The sequence below is a fragment of the Ipomoea nil genome, unplaced genomic scaffold, assembly GCF_001879475.1.
Source record: "Ipomoea nil cultivar Tokyo-kokei standard unplaced genomic scaffold, Asagao_1.1 scaffold2805, whole genome shotgun sequence".
Classification (NCBI taxonomy): domain Eukaryota; kingdom Viridiplantae; phylum Streptophyta; class Magnoliopsida; order Solanales; family Convolvulaceae; genus Ipomoea; species Ipomoea nil.
Window position 1 is genome coordinate 4,288,904 of NW_017619233.1, and position 17,545 is coordinate 4,306,448.

The following is a 17,545-nucleotide window of genomic DNA, read 5'->3' on the forward strand; positions in this document are numbered from 1 at the left end:
TAACATTATTATAACTGTTTGATATTTTGTTATTGATATCTCTAACGTCATTTTAAATTTTATTCCACTCAAATAAATTTCTGGATCCGTTCATGATGATCTCCTATAACTTGGCAAAAAACTCTTTAAAAATTACAAATGGTCATGGCCCTAATAGATGATGGTGCATTTTAAAATAAAAACACTTGGCAGTCGGCAGCATGAGCAGTGTGGAAGTGAACAAAAGAAAGTCGAATTGTTCTCAAAAAAAAAAAAAAAAAAAAAAAAGTCGAATTTGACAACTCGATGAGCAGCAGCCGAGCCGAGTAGGAATATAACATAATTATTATAATTAGTCCATTGCCCCATTGGTATTGGTAATTTGGTATATACCAAAAAAAAAAAAAAAAAAAAAAAAAAAAATCAGTCAGACAAGAGGGTTCAATCCCCAACAGAACTGCTGCCTGCCGATCCATTCTTCCATCCGCTTTCGATCACTAGCTCTAGCATAAACAATATTGAAATACCGATACCGGCAAGCTCACTATCGTGTTGATCGGAGTCAACGATGGGCCTCTTCTCGTACACCGTCGCCGGCGGTGGATTCATAATGATCGGCGCTTGGGAAGCTTTCGCATCGTCCAAAGAAACCTTGAAGGTGACGCCACCGCCACCGTCACCGCTGGAACAGCCTCAATTAGCGGACATAACCACCCCCAAATCCACACGGATTTCCTCCTCCGCAACATTCCTAGCAGGTTCTGTTCTCTCGTTTCTCTTCATTGTCAACTCACTAATCTCAATCTCCGATGCCATCAGCTCCGAAGATGATGTCGGCGTGGTTATCCAGTTGGAGGTAATCTCGATTTCGCTCCTTTTCATCCTCTACTCTGTGGTCGGCTTCTTTAGCCGTTCAAAAGATTCTCTTCAATTGCCTTGTCAAATCCCCAATTTGATTTCCCTCTTTGCATTCGGGGAGGAATTTTTAATATTTTACATTCAGAGGAAAGACCCCAGCGGGGTTGAAAATCGTTACTATGATCTCTTCCTAGTGCCAATTGCTGCCTGTGCATTCTGTACGATTCTCGAATTGAAAAATCCCCAAAGGAATTACTGTAGACTGGGGCGAGGGATCGGGCTGGTCTTACAAGGAATGTGGATTCTGCAAATGGGGTTCTCATTTTTCTCAGGCCTGATGGCTCATGGCTGCGCATTGCACGAGAGAAGTAGAGGTAATTACACGGTGAAGTGCAAGGGGCAACATGAATACCACCGAGGTCGAGCCATTGCCACGCTTCAGTTCAATTGCCATCTTGTTCTGCTTGTCACCATTGTTTCTGTAGTTTTCTGTATAGTTTGTAAGAAGAATGGGATTAGGCAGGAAAGTAGCAAGTATAGACCGATTGGAGCAGAGGTGCAGCAGATGGAAATGGGTGCTTGCTCTGCTTTTTCTTTGGAGTCCGATGACGATGAAGGAGCGAATCATCATAATGCTTTGGGAATGCCAGGGGTGGCAGCTAATGGCTTTCATGCTCACCAGTGAATATTTATTTCCCACACACATAGTATCTCCTTCTCTTCAGTTCTGGATTGTATTTGTTCTTGATAGTTTTGTTTTCCTGCTGCTGCTACCAAATTCATACATTTATTTAACTCTATAAGCCTTTTACAATTTCTAATTCACTTTCTTCAGCAACAAAATTCTATATTGCAGGGGTAACCCTCAGCCAAAGTGGCAAGGGATCCACACTTGTAATCACAAGGACACGAGTTCGAATCATTGCCCCTTGATTTGAGCCAGTTGAAACGAGTTCAAATCAAATCATTGCCTCCTGGTTTGAGCCAGTTGAAAAAAGCAGGATCCCTTGTAACCATAAGGTCACGAGTTTGAATCAATGTCTTGGTTTGCTGATTTACTTTCTTGTGGTTATTTGCTGACTAAGGCCACAAGGTGAAATTTACCTACAAACCCCCACACTTGTAACCACAAGGTCACGATTCGAATCATTGCCCTCTAGTTTGAGCCCGTTGAAAAAAGCAGGATCCCTTGTAATCACAAGGTCACGAATTTGAATCATTGTCCTGGTTTGAGCCAGTTGAAAAAAGCTAATTTACTTTCTTGTGATCCTTTGCTGATTAAGGCCACAAGGCGAAATTTACCTACACACAAAAGTGTCGTGGAGTTTTCCCTCTGTCACAAAAAAAAAATCTATATTGCACTATCTAATTTAGTTTAGGATACTCTATCACATACAAAACATCACATTGCATTTTCTAATGTAGTTAGTATACCCATATCGTAAACAACAATGTGAATGTGAATCATACAAACTGTGCCTCCCCAGTAATTGGTTCATCTTACCATATCACAACCTACTTAAAATATAAAGGCTCTTGTATGGCAGTAGTACACTACTCAACATATTTCCACAACAAACATTTCGCTTCCCTGCTAGTAAAAGGCCGATCTCCTATTCCGCTCTGCCCACTCATTCAGAAAAACATGCAAGTAAAGCTTTTACTCGTTAGTTTGGACGTAGGTCTAACTTGTAAGCCTGCACTTCCATGGGAGATATGAGGACGTGACCTTCACGGGCACCATCTGCAAAATGGCCATTGTAACCAAGCATTTCTGTGTCATCATGCAGAAGATTCAAAGAGGTAGGTTTTGCATTCAGAACAGCAAGACCTTTGAACATGTCAAATAGGTTAACTGGCACATCAGCCACACTTGAACACTCAGATCTGCCCTTTCGACAATACGAAGAGTCCCAATGTCGTCTCTGAAAGATGAGAACAAACCTAGGCTCTTCAAGTGACTGCTGGGAATACTTTAGAGGTCGAGGAACCTTGAAGCTTAGAATGTGCAAGTCACAGGGCAAGGTAGCCGCCAGTGGAGAGAAGGATCTAGGTGGTGGCTGCACAGAAATTTCCTGAGCTTTCTTGGCAATAAATGTGAGGAGTGGATAGTTTAAATGGGCACCAATCAGATGAGATAGAAGGGAAGGGTTTAGTGGATGAGTTATTGCAACAGGATCAGCAGTTGTTGAAATGTTAGACTCCAAAAGGATATGGAAAACGACATTCATTGGGCGGTTGTCCATCACTCCCTGACCAAGCCCACGCCCATCATCTCTGACCAATCTCCGGTCAAGCATGATCTCTAACCATCCATCTTTAAGACTTGCTACACCTAGTGACTGCCGAGTATGAACAGAGAAGCGCCGTCCGTTTGATCCCTGCATAAAAGCAAGAGAGGGCATTGGGTAATAGTTTCCTTGAATAGGAATCTTATCATAGGTTTCTCTTCGGCTCATCTGGAACCCATTCAAATCAGAATAGAAAATCCTTTTGTTGTCAGTATCAGTCTTGTATCTAGCTATCAGCTCTTTGTTGTTAAAATTGCTGTCAAGAAGCTCAACATGGTACTCCTTCTCAATGATGTAGCCCTGTACGGAATTATCACAATCATAGATGCGGGTGCTATGGGAAATTGGAGATTTATCCCATGCTGTCTTTGGGAATGAGTAAGCTTCCTGCACCAAGTGGCCCTCTGAGATAACCATTGATCCACCAGCTAAGGAAATAGGCTCAGCATCACCATCTGGTTTGAATAGATAAGCTCCACTCCCTGTGCTGGAGTACATAGCTAATTCCTCACCAATAACATTTTGTTGACCATCAGTATAACTTACTCTCTGTAACAAACCTTCCTTCATGCTAAATGTAAGTGTTTGGTGTTGATTACGAATTGTTGCTTCATCACCTTCCATTCTTGAGCAAGTATATGGTGCAGGGCAAGAAAAGCTGGCAGAAGGTACAAACCATTTTACTTGTGCTGGTATAGCCTTTTCACATCCAGCAAACCCGTTAGCAACATAGTAAGTTTGCAACCCCAATGCAGGGACCGAAGCTTTCCAATAGACACGATGTTTACCAGAAAACATCTTCTCCACACTGTAGTGTACCTCGGGAGATATTTGGCTTTTTACACATGTCCAATTTGAGTCTAAGATAGTCACATCTGGCCTGTCAACAATGACTGTCACCACCTCATTTCTTGTCTGCTCTAGTGGATTAAAAATTACCAGAGTCTGCACAGTTCCTTCATGAGCAGCTATTGCTTTATGTACTGGCTGAGCATCATATTTAGATCTCACTTGTGCAGGCTCAAACTGAGATGGGTTCTGATCATTTTTCTCATGACGAATCCCAAGCAACACCTCAATGGCCTTTGACATAAAAATCTGAAGATCTTGCAAAGCCATATGCATCCGCATCCCATAATCTTTAACCACATGATCCCTAGCAGTACCAGTCACCCCATCATGATGCTGAAATAGTGCTAGGTTCCTTCTAGCTGCTGTCAACTTGTAGGAAAATCCAGTAGGCAACTTCTCACATTGTGCTCTATGACAGTATCCTAGTAGGAAAGCCATCATCATTTCAGCACTGCGGAGGTTTTGCTCCAAAACACGATCAACAGCCTTGAAGAAAGGCCGAGAAACATAATAACCGCTCCAGTAATCTTGCTGTCTGTCAGCATAAGTAAAGAAATCACCCGATAGAGAAGGAAAGCCACCAATCTCACCAGATCCAATCTCATTTGGACGGGAATAGTTTACCCTATCAGCCTCTTCACGCAGAGTCTTGTAATAATCTTCCAATGTGCCAAATTTTGCTTCTGCATTCAAGCTTGGATTAGAATTTATATAATCAAACAAAAGTTGATAATTCCGGAACTGAGCTTCTGCCTCATCAATGCTAACATAGCGGAAATCATCTCCAAGGGGAACAAGAAGTGTATTGGTACGATATAGCGTTGACTTCTTTCTATATTGATCCAACAGCTTATATGCTCTTTCTTTCACATTTTCAGGAGTGGTCTCCTGTGGATGTTGTCCCCAAGGGCAGCGTTCATATGAAAAGCCATACGTTCGAGCAAAGTCAAACTGACAACAGACTGCAGGCTCAGGCCCACAAGTATGTGGAATGTCATAAGAATAAAAGGGCATCATATGGACAAACATGTCAGTCGTTTCTTCAGCATCCCAGCTCTGTCGCCAGACATATTCTAAATTTTTATACAAAGCCAGTTCCTTTTTCAATTCATAATGTGTTCTTTGTATAAGCATATTCTCAAAGCCCATACGACGGAGAAGATATGCCATTGTTGGAGAATATCCAAACGGATCTATAACCCATGAATTTTTAGGAATAACACCACATGTTTCATTAAGCCACATATTACCCTCTGTCATCTGGTCAAAGATTCATAAAACAAGGAACTTAAGTTTTCAGGGACAGCATAATTAATATGAGATACACACACACATATATATACATCTGTGTGTATGTATCATGTATGTAAATGTTTGTTTATGCACACAAATACACACACACATGTATCCATATATGAGCAAAACAGAACTATCACCCAATCGCACAACCAAACATCTTTGAGAGTTCAAACTAATAACTCGGTATCAGGAAGTTAGCAATCAGTTCTGCTGACAATATGAATTAGTGAAGAGTGAAGACCAATACAAAATTAAGGATAAAAGAACCAAGTATGGAAATTAGAATGAGATGACATACATTATGCAGAAAAGCAACAACTTTCAGTTTAGTAAATCAGAACTGGACCATTTTTTAACCTCCATATAACAGTCTACTTAATTCTCTGGTTGACCTCATTCATACTCTACTTAGTTTGCAATTAGAACTCCAAAGCAAGAAGAATCAAGAATTGAGTGAAATAATAAACAGAAACCATTTTATGCTTAATCAAAATAAGAGGATATATTTCTGAGTTTAACAACATAACATAACCCAAACTAAGTATATGTTGTGCAGCAACTTTAAGAAATGTGGGATACGAAAAATAAAAGTAAAGCACAAGAAGAGTCTCCACTTTTACCTGTTCTATGATTGCATAATAATGTGAATTGGCCTGTAAAAAAAATCAAAGAATAAAACAAGCTGTTAGTGCACAAGGCAGACAAATTCAGACATGGCTAAAAAACCATTACAAAACAATTGATTCCTTGATGAGATATGAGATTCTCTTTATTATAGCATAGCCTTCACAAGGAGAGCCAAGTTATGCACTCAATGTTAGTGTAAAAAGTTATTATACCTAAAATCACTTGAGCACCGGTTACCAGCCAAATAAGCTCATTTGTTCAAGAGGCTAGATCTCATTAACTGATTAATTTCACATAGTATCCCGGTCTTTAGGTAAATTATACTCAAAAAAACAAATTTTGAGAACAGCACTGATAATCAAACTAAAACTCTTGATTTCTTTGAACTGTGCTACATCCCCCATTTGGCAGAAAGAAACAGCATTGAAATAGAGAGAAAATAAGTCCAGCCAGCATTGCAAAAGGTCCATTAAATTTACAGCATGGGCTCATTAGTTATTACCTCATCATTCATCACCCAACCACCTCCAACAATTTCTAGTTGTCCATTCTGTACTAAATTGATGAAGGATTCTTTATTTGCAGCTGAGGTATCCCTCCACCATCTCTCCAAATAAGACATCTCTTCCCATATAAACTTGCGGCGAACATCCTATAGACGAAAAAGTCCAAAATTGAGTAAATGGAACACAACAAAAACATTGCCACAAAATTAATTCTGTTATTGTTATCATCAGATGATCGGAATTTCTCATTGCAACATGAAACATTAACAAAGTCATCCCAGTGAAATTAACATTCAGATTAGTTGATTAAACAGTAGAATAGTGGAGAAGCAGCAAGAGATTTCACCTTGGAAAGCGTTTCAACAATGGTGTCAAGGATATGCCTGGACTGTCGTTCATAGTATTCCTCAACTGTGTAAATCCAACCTGGATCATTATGCGAATGTGGAACCACAAAAATTTTCAATTTCTCCGAATCCCATTCATTTCCTTTGTAGGTCACCTTCCATCCTTGCTTCCAAGCACCGCCATCCTCATCAAGGAACTGAATCTTGTCGTACAGGCCCTTGGTGGTTATATCCACTGCAGCCCCCAAAACGGCGTCACCAGCTGGGGATTTCCGGGAAACGGGCTTACGGAGTCGAGTAAAACGGGTTCGGGTTGAGCGGAAGTGAGAGGAGAGCAGCGGCTTAGGAACGCCATAGCTGTAGATGGTGAGAAGAAAGAAGAGGAGACACAAGGAGAGGCCGATGGCGATGAAGTTGGAGAGCAGGAAGTCTTTGAGAGAGGCGCGTTTGCGGGACTTGCGAGGCTGCTTCAATGAAGATTTGGAGGTGGGGAGAAGAGAGCGTGACCACCAACCTCCTCCGCGGCGAGTGGAGAAAGCCATCTCGGTGCGGTGGTCGTGGAAGAAGCAGTGGAGGCGGAGGTGGCGGAGTGGCGGTTGCAGAAGTAGATCTGCTGTGTCCGTCCCTTCTTCTGCTTTAGAGTAAGAGCGGAAATTTCCATTGATGAATTGAAGTTCTCAGTGGGGCCCAATGGTAGAATTTTCTTCCAAGTCAATTTAACAAAAATGACCGCCACTGTCTGTGGACTTTTTACCCCCAGCATCACGCTTTGCTTCAACGATGAGTAAATTCTTCCCAATGAGTAAGTAAATTAAATCAATGGATAATGGTGAAATACATCATTCAATTTTTATTTAAAAAAATATAATTAAATCATCAAATTCTAAAAAAAGTTTAAATAAGTTATTGAATTTGAAAACTGATGCGATTAAATTCTTTTTACTCCTTATAGCAATGTTAACAACATGGTATATTGTTATAATGTAATGTAATGGGAGTGACACACTAAACTTTTTAACACCAACTCATCTATTTATTATTTTTTTCAAACCACTCATCTATTTATTGTTACTTATTATTATTATTGAATCTTTGCTCGAGTTGAAACTTAAAAAGAGGATAAGGCATTAAGGTTGTCCTTAACCCAGAAATTCTTCCCACTTTCTAGATGACATGACTTTTAAAAGCTATTTTATTTTAATTTTTTTGTCATGTTGGATAGAAAGCTTGAAAATTTAGCAAGCTTTCTAATCCTGACGCGGCAGTCTTTGTGTACCTTTTTTTTTTAAAAAAATTTTGTTTTAATTTATAAGCTATTTATTATATTATATTATTATTATATTTATAATATAATATGAAAGTGGGACCATTTTAGAAAGTGAGAAAATATTGCAGGGATGTAGTGTGAATAGTAAATGATTTGCAAATTAAGTGATGTAAAAGTGGGAACCATTTAAAAAAAAAGGGATAGAATTGCTGAGATGGGATTAGCCTAATACGTTGATAGTATTTAAACTTCATGTCTCATAGCTACTATCTCAGTTTCACTTTGATTGTTATAATAATCGGTAACTATAGAATTTTAAAAATAAAATAAAATAAAGAGAGAGAGAGGGATAGGGAAGAAGTGAGGAGTAAAGTAGTGGTCTTCGCCAAGACAAACATTAACGAAAACTTCATAGTTGCATCACCTTAACTGCCATGACAATGACAATTACGTTTTAAAAACTTTATAAAATAAAAATAAATTGATATGTAAAAAAAATTAATATATTTTGATAAAAATTAATAATGACAATTACGTTTTAAATATTTTAATTTATTTTAATATATTAAAATAAGCTAACATTTTAAAATATTGTATTATAATTCATATTATGCAATTTATTTTTTAAAAAAATAATATTTCTTTGTTTCTAATGTTAATTTCTTTTATTTGAATACAAACTTTTAAAATGTTAATTGTTAAAAAGTTACATAAAATAAATTGAAATATTAAAATTTTATGCTTTGTTATTAAGTTTGTGTCAACATAAATGATAAAACATTTGTATATGTCAATCTATTCTTATTTGTATGAAATATTTTAAAGGGAAAAGGTACAAATAGGTCATTGAATTATTTGGGGGATAACAATTAAATCATCTAACATAAGCTCCAAATTGATCCATGAACCTGTAAAAAAGTGCAATTAACATTTTTAGTATATTACCAACAAGTTTGTGATGATTATGATGCTATATCGGTATTTTTTATTTTTTATTTTTTAATTATTATTATCCTACTAAGCATTTGACCGAAAAAAAAAATAAAAAAAAATTAAAAACAAAAATTAAGCATTATGACGAAATAATACTAGAGGTAATTGAGTTAAACTATTTTTTTTTTTTAAATAGACTATGGAGTTTGGCGCCAATATATACCAGCCAATGTCATCTCATTTGATCTGTTACGGTTGGATAAACCATCACAAAACAACACTCACCGTATATATGGATCTATATAGAAATTATTAACTATTAATATCGTTACCAGGACTATGTGATCTAATGATATCCGGGTTGGACTTCCATTTGGAAGGTTGTGAGTTCGAGCCTCAGTGGATATATCAATTTGGAGCTTATTCGAGTTCGGTGGCCCAAATAGTTCAAATGGCCTATTTGTACCTTTTCCCTATTTTAAAATACAAATAAAATTTCTAAAATTATCATATTTTAATGTTCTTTAATTAATATTTGCAAATAAATTTAGGAATAAGGGTCAAATAGGCTATCGAACTGCACACAATAATACAATTAGGTCACTGAACCTAAAAAAAAAACAACAATTGGGTCCCTAAACTAATCAATTTCATTCAATTAGTGGAATTTACAGGTTTTGCATGTTAGTAACAGGTCACCAAAAATTTAAAATATTTTTTGAAAAATTATTATTTAAAATAATAAATTAAAAAAAAATGTTTTCTGTCTCGGGCCATGGAGAAGGATATCAGTGTCGTGTTTTGTTTATTTTCCAAAAAATAGCAAAAGTATACAATATATTTATATAAGAAAAAATTAACACTGAAATGGTTTCTGGCGAAAACCAAATATGGTTTCCGGCATGTTTTCATATGTGGGTTTTTTTCCACACAGCCGAAAACCTTTTCTGCTGGGCGAGGTCTGGCACGGGAGGTTAAAAAATGTAAACTATATATTAAAAAAATAAAACAAAAATATGGCTGAAGAAGAAGTCATGAAAGATGATGGAGGAAGAAGAAGATGCTGCGCGTCGGGAAAATGATTTCTCCCAAAAAGATGGGGAGTTTTTTTTTTTTTTTTTTTTTTTTTTTTTCCAGGAAAACAAGGGTATTTTTTCCTTTGATCAGAAATCATTTTTCATGACTTTAATTTTTCAATTTTTGCCAAACACTAGAAACCCATAAAATGATTTACTACTACTACTAGAAAATCGGAAAAATGATTTTTTGAAATAATTTTTCATATTTCCCGTGTTTGGAAGATCCTAGAAACTTAGCTTGAAGTCAACGAAAATTATTTTCCGGTCAAAGGGAAAATAAGGATGTTTACGCTCCATCCTTCTCTATCTCCTCCATCGACTTTCTTATTGGTCTCTCTTACCGTCCCTAAGGTATTTTTTTTATGCTATTTTCTTTTCGATGTTGTCCTTTTCCTTCAGAAACTAGTGGAAACCCGACTCGTTTTCGGAATGGTTTTTGACCGGAAACTATAGAGTCTCTAGTCTCTGTTTGAAACAGAAAACTGGTTTTTGAAGCAGGAAATCAGTGTTCTGGTTTTCGGCTTCTGAAACTAATGGTCTTAAATTGTTATTTTTTTACATGAAATTAGTGTTCATTTTTTAAAATAAAAATAACACTAATTTTACTTTTTAAAGAGATGCCCCTTGAATTGTTTGAATAAATAAAAAGGTTGTATTTAATGGTGAGTGATGATAATAATAGGTAGAATGTTTGTAACTACAACATAATTTTAATTTTTAACTTTGGGTTACAATTCTGTTCATTTTACAAAAAATAACTAAACACACCAAGACAGTTTTCTGAAATGTAATCAAACATTGAAAAGAAAAATATTTTTCTAGTTTCAAACACACCCTAAATGTAGTTAGGGGTGAGCAACGGACATGTTCAGGCGGAGCGAGTTCACAGTTGGTCACCCCGAGCGAATTTCGGTTTGAATTTTGGAGGTCTAATCTGTTGTATTTTATACACAAACCCGTCGAATATATGACCGACTTAACTCGGCGGATATCCAATTAATTCACCGGATGGTTCACTTTTGTAATAAAAAAAAATGTAACTAGAAAAATATAAAATTTACTTAACTATTACTCATTTACTTTATTACACATTTACATTTTACAATACATCAATACATTTATACATCATACAAAGTTACACAAATTCAAACTTTAAACTTCAAAGCATAGTTAAACTTAAACACTTAATGAAATTATTTTCTTCTAAAGCTTCCACTCACTATCAATGAAATGTGCACTTATGCACATGTAATTTATTCTCTGGACTGAGGTTCAAGTATCAGTGGTGATACTGACCATTTGACTGCTAGTCTTAAAAAACTTTCTTCAAATTCACCCTCCCATCATAAAAGATCTTGAAAATGTCCCTACTGATAGTTTATCTTGAAGGGACTTTAAACCTAGGACTGCAAACTAAATCAAACTTCCTAAATCCTCAACAATCCTAAAAGGGAGTTCATCCACAATAATCATCTTAGCTAAGGCTCTCCTTATCAAGTCTTGATCAAACATCCAAGTTCTCAACACCCCTTCAGTGCCTTCATTACTTTGAGTTCCAACCGAAGAAAGGACAGGTTGGAATGTCAGCAAGGACTGCCTCTTATCCTTAGAGTGAAGATTTTTAAGGCAGCTTAAGATGTGATTTCTCAGAGAAGAAGTCACATGTTTATTGGACTCACATGCAAACGACTTTACACAATATAAACATTTTGCTTTGATAACAGAGCCTTCATTGTTTTTTATTTTTTCAAAGTGATCTCATACATGAGATCTGGTCTCAACCTCTTTCATTTTCTTTGGAACAGGTGGAGGCAAAGGTTGATGAGAAGTACTTGTCTCTACAGCTTGGGCATCCACCTTAGGTTGACTTCCTGACAGACCACTAATACTTTCCATCTAAAAAGGGGAAAGTATTAGTGAATGGGGAATCACTCATTCTCAAATCATCAACAATTATGGACACAGGCATCAAGCATGCACATTAGCACATAATTACTTAAACAGACAAAATTAAGAAAAATTCAAAATCAGACACTTGAAAACAGTTCATCATGCATAATATAGATTTAAGTATTTCACAATTCATAGTTAGCATTTAGCAATTTAGCCACCTAGAGGCTTTATTTCAATTTAAGGGTCATATATCCATAAACTTACAAGTTATAAAATTCAGAATCAAACACTTATAAAAGTTCGTAATGTATGAATTTTATTTAAAGGCTTCCACCATTTAAGGAGCCATTAAGGCTTCTACCATTTAAACTGAAAATTTCACATATTACATATAAACACAGAGACATATCTGATATCAAAGTAAACTGGAGATTTCACAGATTACATATAAACTCAAAGACATATATGATATCAAAAGTAAACTAGAAATATCACAAATTACATATAAACTCAGGAACATATCTCATATTTGATATAAAAGTAAACTGGAGACATCACAGATTACATATAAACTCAGGGACATATCTGATATCAATGTAAACTGGAGATTTCATAGATTACACAAAACATAAATGATAAAACTAGGGTTTTCATAATTTTACAAAATCACATATGAGATGACATATAATATCACATAATGACATAAATATTAAATAATACACAAAACATAAAGTGATAAAACTAGATTTTTCATAATTACGTTGTTTATTCAATCAATCCCCGGAGAACAAGGGCTTCGGATTTCAACACAGTTACACAGGTCACCGGAGCAATGACTACGACCTATCTAGGGTTTCCACCAACAGTCACCGAGCCACCAGCTACGACCTAGAGCTTCCACCAGAACTCTAGAACGTAGGTCACCGCCTCAAAGTCACCAGACCACTCAAAAGTTCAAAACGAAAGACGACCTCAAACTCTCAAAGTGTAAAACGGACTAACAGAGAATGAGAGAACTGAGAGATGAGAAATCGCCCAGAACTCGAAGACGAGAACTGAGAAGAGACTAGAGAGAATCAGAGAAATCACAGAGAATGGAGAATCGGAGATGGCGAACAGGTGAAAAACGAGAGAAGTTACCAGAAATCAGAAGAACAAGAATAGAGAGTGATCGAGAGACTGAGAGATGCGACTGTACAAATTAGGATGAACGTCGTGTAAGGTCGTTTATATACTTAGCGTATACGACGTCGTATAGCATACCCCTACAGAAACCCTAAGCTAGCTCGGATATTCAGACGGGTCAAGTAGGATTATAGTACACCTAATTCGAAGTCAAATATCCGCCTTTCATTGCATTAGCCGGTTCAATTAGTCAACTCATATACAACTCGTTTTTGTTGTCGGGTTCGGATCGGTCGGGTATCCACCTGTTGGGTATTGCACGGATCGTTATGCTGTGCATTCGTATGCACCATGCATGGTGCATACGGATGCAAAAACGACGTCATTTTATTAAAAACGCGCATCCCACTTAAAAAAAAAAAAAATTCAGTTTCGATTTTCCTCAACAGCATTATGTTGTTCATTCATTCTGGAATTTTTTTTTTTGAAAGTTCATAGATTCTGGAATTTTAGTTCATAGATTCTGGAAATTTAGTTCATTGATTATGGATATTTAGACGTGAATCGAAACCGATTTTTTTTTTCATTCATGCTGGATATTTAGTTCATTCATTATGGATTTTTAGTTCATTCATTATGGAATTTTAGTTCATAGATTATGGAATTTTAGTTCAAACCATACACAATATAATGTTGTTGCTTGGAATCAAAACTGATTTTTTTTTTTTAAGTGAGACGCGCGTTTTTAATAAAACGGCATCGTTTTTGCATCCGTATGCACCATGCATACGGATGCACATCATAATTTGCCGTATTGCACACTAGTTACTCCGTATTAAATTCGGGTTCCTTAACCCGAGCCATTCACAACGAACTGGTAATACAATTCACAACTTTCTCTAACAGCCCTTAGAATGAGCGCTTAGCAGTCGAGTCTCCATTCTCATGTACAGTACCTGTTTCCGGCATTCTCTTAGCAGCGTATGCCTCTCATCCGATCTGCCATTCAGATCACATTCTCCCTAACCGGTAAGCTCTATGTCTTGAAATCTTTGTTTGTAATTTGTTTGCATGTTGGCTTTTATATACTCGTAGGCGGTAGGCACAGTTTAATCGCAGAGTTCTTCTCTCCTCCTTTTTGTTGATTACGAATCTTTGCTTGCGGACGCAGTGAAAATTTCCAGATCTATATCAAATGCATTGAAGATTTCGTTTTTTTTTTTTTTTTTTTTTTTTTTTTGAGGTGGTGTAATTTTAGGTGTCATTTGGATTTCCTAATTTCATTTAAGTTGAGCTAAATTTAAAGAATATGCGTGCCATTTATCTTTACTATCATGTTCTTAGGCTGTCAGAGTGATTTTGTTACTAGCAGTGCATCTTTGGGCTGAATGATTATGAAGTATGCTTAGTTATGATATATGACATAATAAATGTCTATTCGGAGCATCTCTGGCAAATTTTACATTTTTGTGTTCTATAAGCGTTTGAGTTTGCTAAAAGCAAATAAATTAGGTTTATGCCTTCCATATCATTATATCACAGAAATTGTTTATGCTAACTCGCATCTTCTTTGTTAGGGCTTTAGCATTTACTTCCTGTCTAATTAGATAGTAATATCGGGAGAAGAAGGAAGATAGCAATCTTGTTTCGCGCACCAGTCCTTTGTCTTTTCATTTGACATATTAATTATGGAGTATTTGGTGAAGCATATATCCTGTGTTCTATTGTGCTGTGTAACATACTAGCAGTTCCTTACAATACACTTCAAAAAAAAAAAAGTTTGCTACGGTGGGGGATTTCCTGAATTAGTTTGTGGGTTATATCTGAAGTTTTCGTATATTCAAAATAAAATTCCGGTGATACCTGAACTTAACCAAATTGATGCCATCCCACCCTCCAAAATCTACCTATCCATATTACCACCACTACAGAATGATCACTGCTAAATATCCAACTTTTTGTTTGCCTGCCCTCATTATCCACAATTGCCCATACCATCTAGTACAAGAGCTTGGATATGCATATTTTGTTTGATTGTCACTGTGACTTTTAAGTTACCCAAAAGTAGTGTCATTTGAAATAATTTTAGGTCATGATTTGGTTAAAATTAAAAGTAACAATCTGAACTGCAAACTTGATCCAAAGCAGATAATACAAAATTTACGTAGATATATGAATTTTGAATCCCATTATTATTTGCAATTTTATATCGTATCCTGATTTCATTTACTTCAATATCAAAACTATATTTCAGTTAGATTTTTAGTTTACTTTTTATATATAAAATCTTTTTGATATTCAAATCCAAAAATAAATCAGATTGGGCCTGATTTGATTTGAGATCCAACTTTGTTCATACTAGTTTGACTTACCATTTACGTTCATATTTTTCTAGGATTTTTTTAATTTTTTTTTTTCAAATGAGTTCATATTTTATAAATGGGAAATAATTCAATTTGAACTTCTTCTTTTTTTTTCTCAAATTTCTAATGGAAAATGAGAACTTAGAAAAATTTTGAAGATGGAGAATGAAATATATGTTTTCTAAATAATCACACCCTAATAAGACTGCATTTTCCTTTCACTTGAGTCCAACATTTTGCATATTTTTCAAACTGTCTGATGCTATGAAGTTCATCTAATTTTGTACATATGTATAATGCCATATATGATTTATTTGATTTTTCAACTGCATACTATGAAAATATTAAATATCCTTGTGGTTTTGTAATTTGGATTTCATATACAAAATGTAGGCAAGAAGTTGGTGAATAATAACTACACAATAAGATGCCTGCACAGAAGATTGAAACAGGTCATACTGACATAGTACATGACGTATCCATGGATTACTATGGAAAACGTGTGGCAACAGCTTCGTCTGATGCAATGATCAAAATAACTGGTGTGAGCAACAATTCTACTACGCAGCATCTTGCTACTCTAAGTGGTCATCATGGTCCAGTTTGGCAGGTTGCTTGGGCACACCCCAAATTTGGTTCACTCCTTGCTTCCTGTTCCTATGATGGTAAAGTCATAATTTGGAAGGAAGGCAACCAAAATGAATGGACACAATTTCGTGTTTTCAGTGAGCATAAATCATCGGTCAATTCTATTTCTTGGGCTCCCCATGAACTTGGGCTGTGCTTGGCCTGTGGATCTTCCGATGGATGTATCTCTGTTTATAGTGCCAAGCCGGATGGTAGTTGGGACACCACAAGAATCGATCAGGCACACCCTGTTGGAGTAACTGCAGTGTCATGGGCTCCTCCGATGGTTCCCGGTGCTATAGTTGGCTCTGGTTTACATGATCCTGTTAAGAAGCTTGCATCTGGGGGCTGTGATAACACAGTGAAGGTGTGGAAGCTCTGCAACGGCGTTTGGAAGATGGATTCTCTCCCGGCCCTTCAGAAGCACAGTAATTGGGTGAGGGATGTCGCCTGGGCACCCAACTTGGGGCTTCCAAAATCGACAATTGCAAGTGCTTCCGAGGACGGGACTGTTGTTATATGGAGTGTGGCAAAAGAAGGAGATCAGTGGGAGGGGAAGGTTTTGAATGACTTCAAGAATCCTGTTTGGAGGGTTTCATGGTCTCTGACAGGAAATCTGTTGGCTGTAGCCTCTGGGGACAATAATGTCACGCTGTGGAAAGAAGCAGTGGACGGGGAGTGGCAACAGCTCCCATCTGACCATTAGAATTCTGGTTATGCAGAAATTGTGTTTCATTCACACCTTTTTTTTTTTTTTTTTTTTTTTTTTTTTTAAAACAAGAAATTATTAATTGTTTTAAACCATTCCTGTAATGTATTCGTTTGTTGGTGATGATAATTGATGATAGCCTTACTAATACGGTAATACCTTTTAGCAAAACACCAATCTGGAATCCCCAGGCGAGAACTTGTTCTTGGAGATTGCTCAAATTGTATAAACCCCCCTTGGGTTGGATAAAGATAAACGTGGATGGAAGAGTAAATACTCGAAGCAATGCAGCAGGCTGTGGTGGGCTTGCTAGAGATGATAGTGGCTGCTGGTTAAAAGGTTTTGCACACTGGATTGGAAGTTGTTTGGCAATCACAGCAGAAGCCTGGGATTTGTACAGAGGCATCTAACTGGCGAAGCTAACTGGTGGCACGCATTTTATATTTGAGAGTGATTCGAAGCAAGTTGTCGAGACCATCAACCAGGTTTCAGACCTCCACATTTTGGCCAACAATAGCTTGAGGCGTTGGGCCATTGGCAGCTGATCCTTGTTAACAGAGAACAGAACCAGGTTGCAGACCTTGTGGCTAAGATGGCCCTTTCTCAGCCTAGTTCTACCATATTTGATGATCCACCGGTCAATCTTATAGCAAACTTAGAGAAAAACCTTCTTGTAGGGGTGTGCAAATTTCGGATAATTTCCGGTTAACCGACCGAACCGACAAAATTCGGTTAACCGTTTTCGAACCGAACTTTTTCGGTTCGGTTAATGGTTAAAGGAATTTTAAAA

General features: G+C 36.8%; 3 protein-coding genes across 3 annotated transcripts; 2 read left to right on the plus strand and 1 right to left on the minus strand.

Annotated features, from left to right (window-relative positions):
- Positions 1-547: 547 nt before the first annotated feature.
- Positions 548-1,522, plus strand: LOC109158093. The gene has a single exon (XM_019305915.1). The coding sequence runs from the start codon at positions 548-550 to the stop codon at positions 1,520-1,522; it is 975 nt and encodes a 324-aa protein (XP_019161460.1).
- Positions 1,523-2,211: 689 nt separating this feature from the next.
- Positions 2,212-7,417, minus strand: LOC109158199 (alpha-mannosidase 2). Its single transcript, XM_019306075.1, has 4 exons — positions 6,759-7,417; positions 6,409-6,558; positions 5,900-5,932; positions 2,212-5,240 (listed from the first exon to the last, which is right to left on the minus strand). Exons 1-4 carry the CDS (start codon positions 7,299-7,301, stop codon positions 2,505-2,507), a joined length of 3,462 nt encoding a protein of 1,153 aa, XP_019161620.1. The 5' UTR covers positions 7,302-7,417; the 3' UTR covers positions 2,212-2,504.
- A 6,511-nt stretch (positions 7,418-13,928) lies between these two features.
- LOC109158193 (protein transport protein SEC13 homolog B-like) lies at positions 13,929-16,905 on the plus strand. Its single transcript, XM_019306065.1, has 2 exons — positions 13,929-14,085; positions 15,813-16,905. The coding sequence occupies exon 2, from the start codon at positions 15,847-15,849 to the stop codon at positions 16,750-16,752; it is 906 nt and encodes a 301-aa protein (XP_019161610.1). The 5' UTR covers positions 13,929-14,085; positions 15,813-15,846; the 3' UTR covers positions 16,753-16,905.
- The last annotated feature ends 640 nt before the right edge of the window (positions 16,906-17,545 follow it).

Bases quoted from the DNA above. Each gene is read 5' to 3' on its own strand.
- LOC109158093 (XM_019305915.1), top strand. From the start codon at position 548: ATGGGCCTCTTCTCGTACACCGTCGCCGGCGGTGGATTCATAATGATC.
- LOC109158199 (XM_019306075.1), bottom strand. From the start codon at position 7,301: ATGGCTTTCTCCACTCGCCGCGGAGGAGGTTGGTGGTCACGCTCTCTT. The intron at 5,933-6,408 runs GTAATAACTAAT...TTTTTTTTACAG, and splicing joins GTTGGGTGATGAATGATGAG to GCCAATTCACATTATTATGC. The intron at 5,241-5,899 runs GTAAAAGTGGAG...ATCTTTGACCAG, and splicing joins ATTATGCAATCATAGAACAG to ATGACAGAGGGTAATATGTG.
- LOC109158193 (XM_019306065.1), top strand. From the start codon at position 15,847: ATGCCTGCACAGAAGATTGAAACAGGTCATACTGACATAGTACATGAC.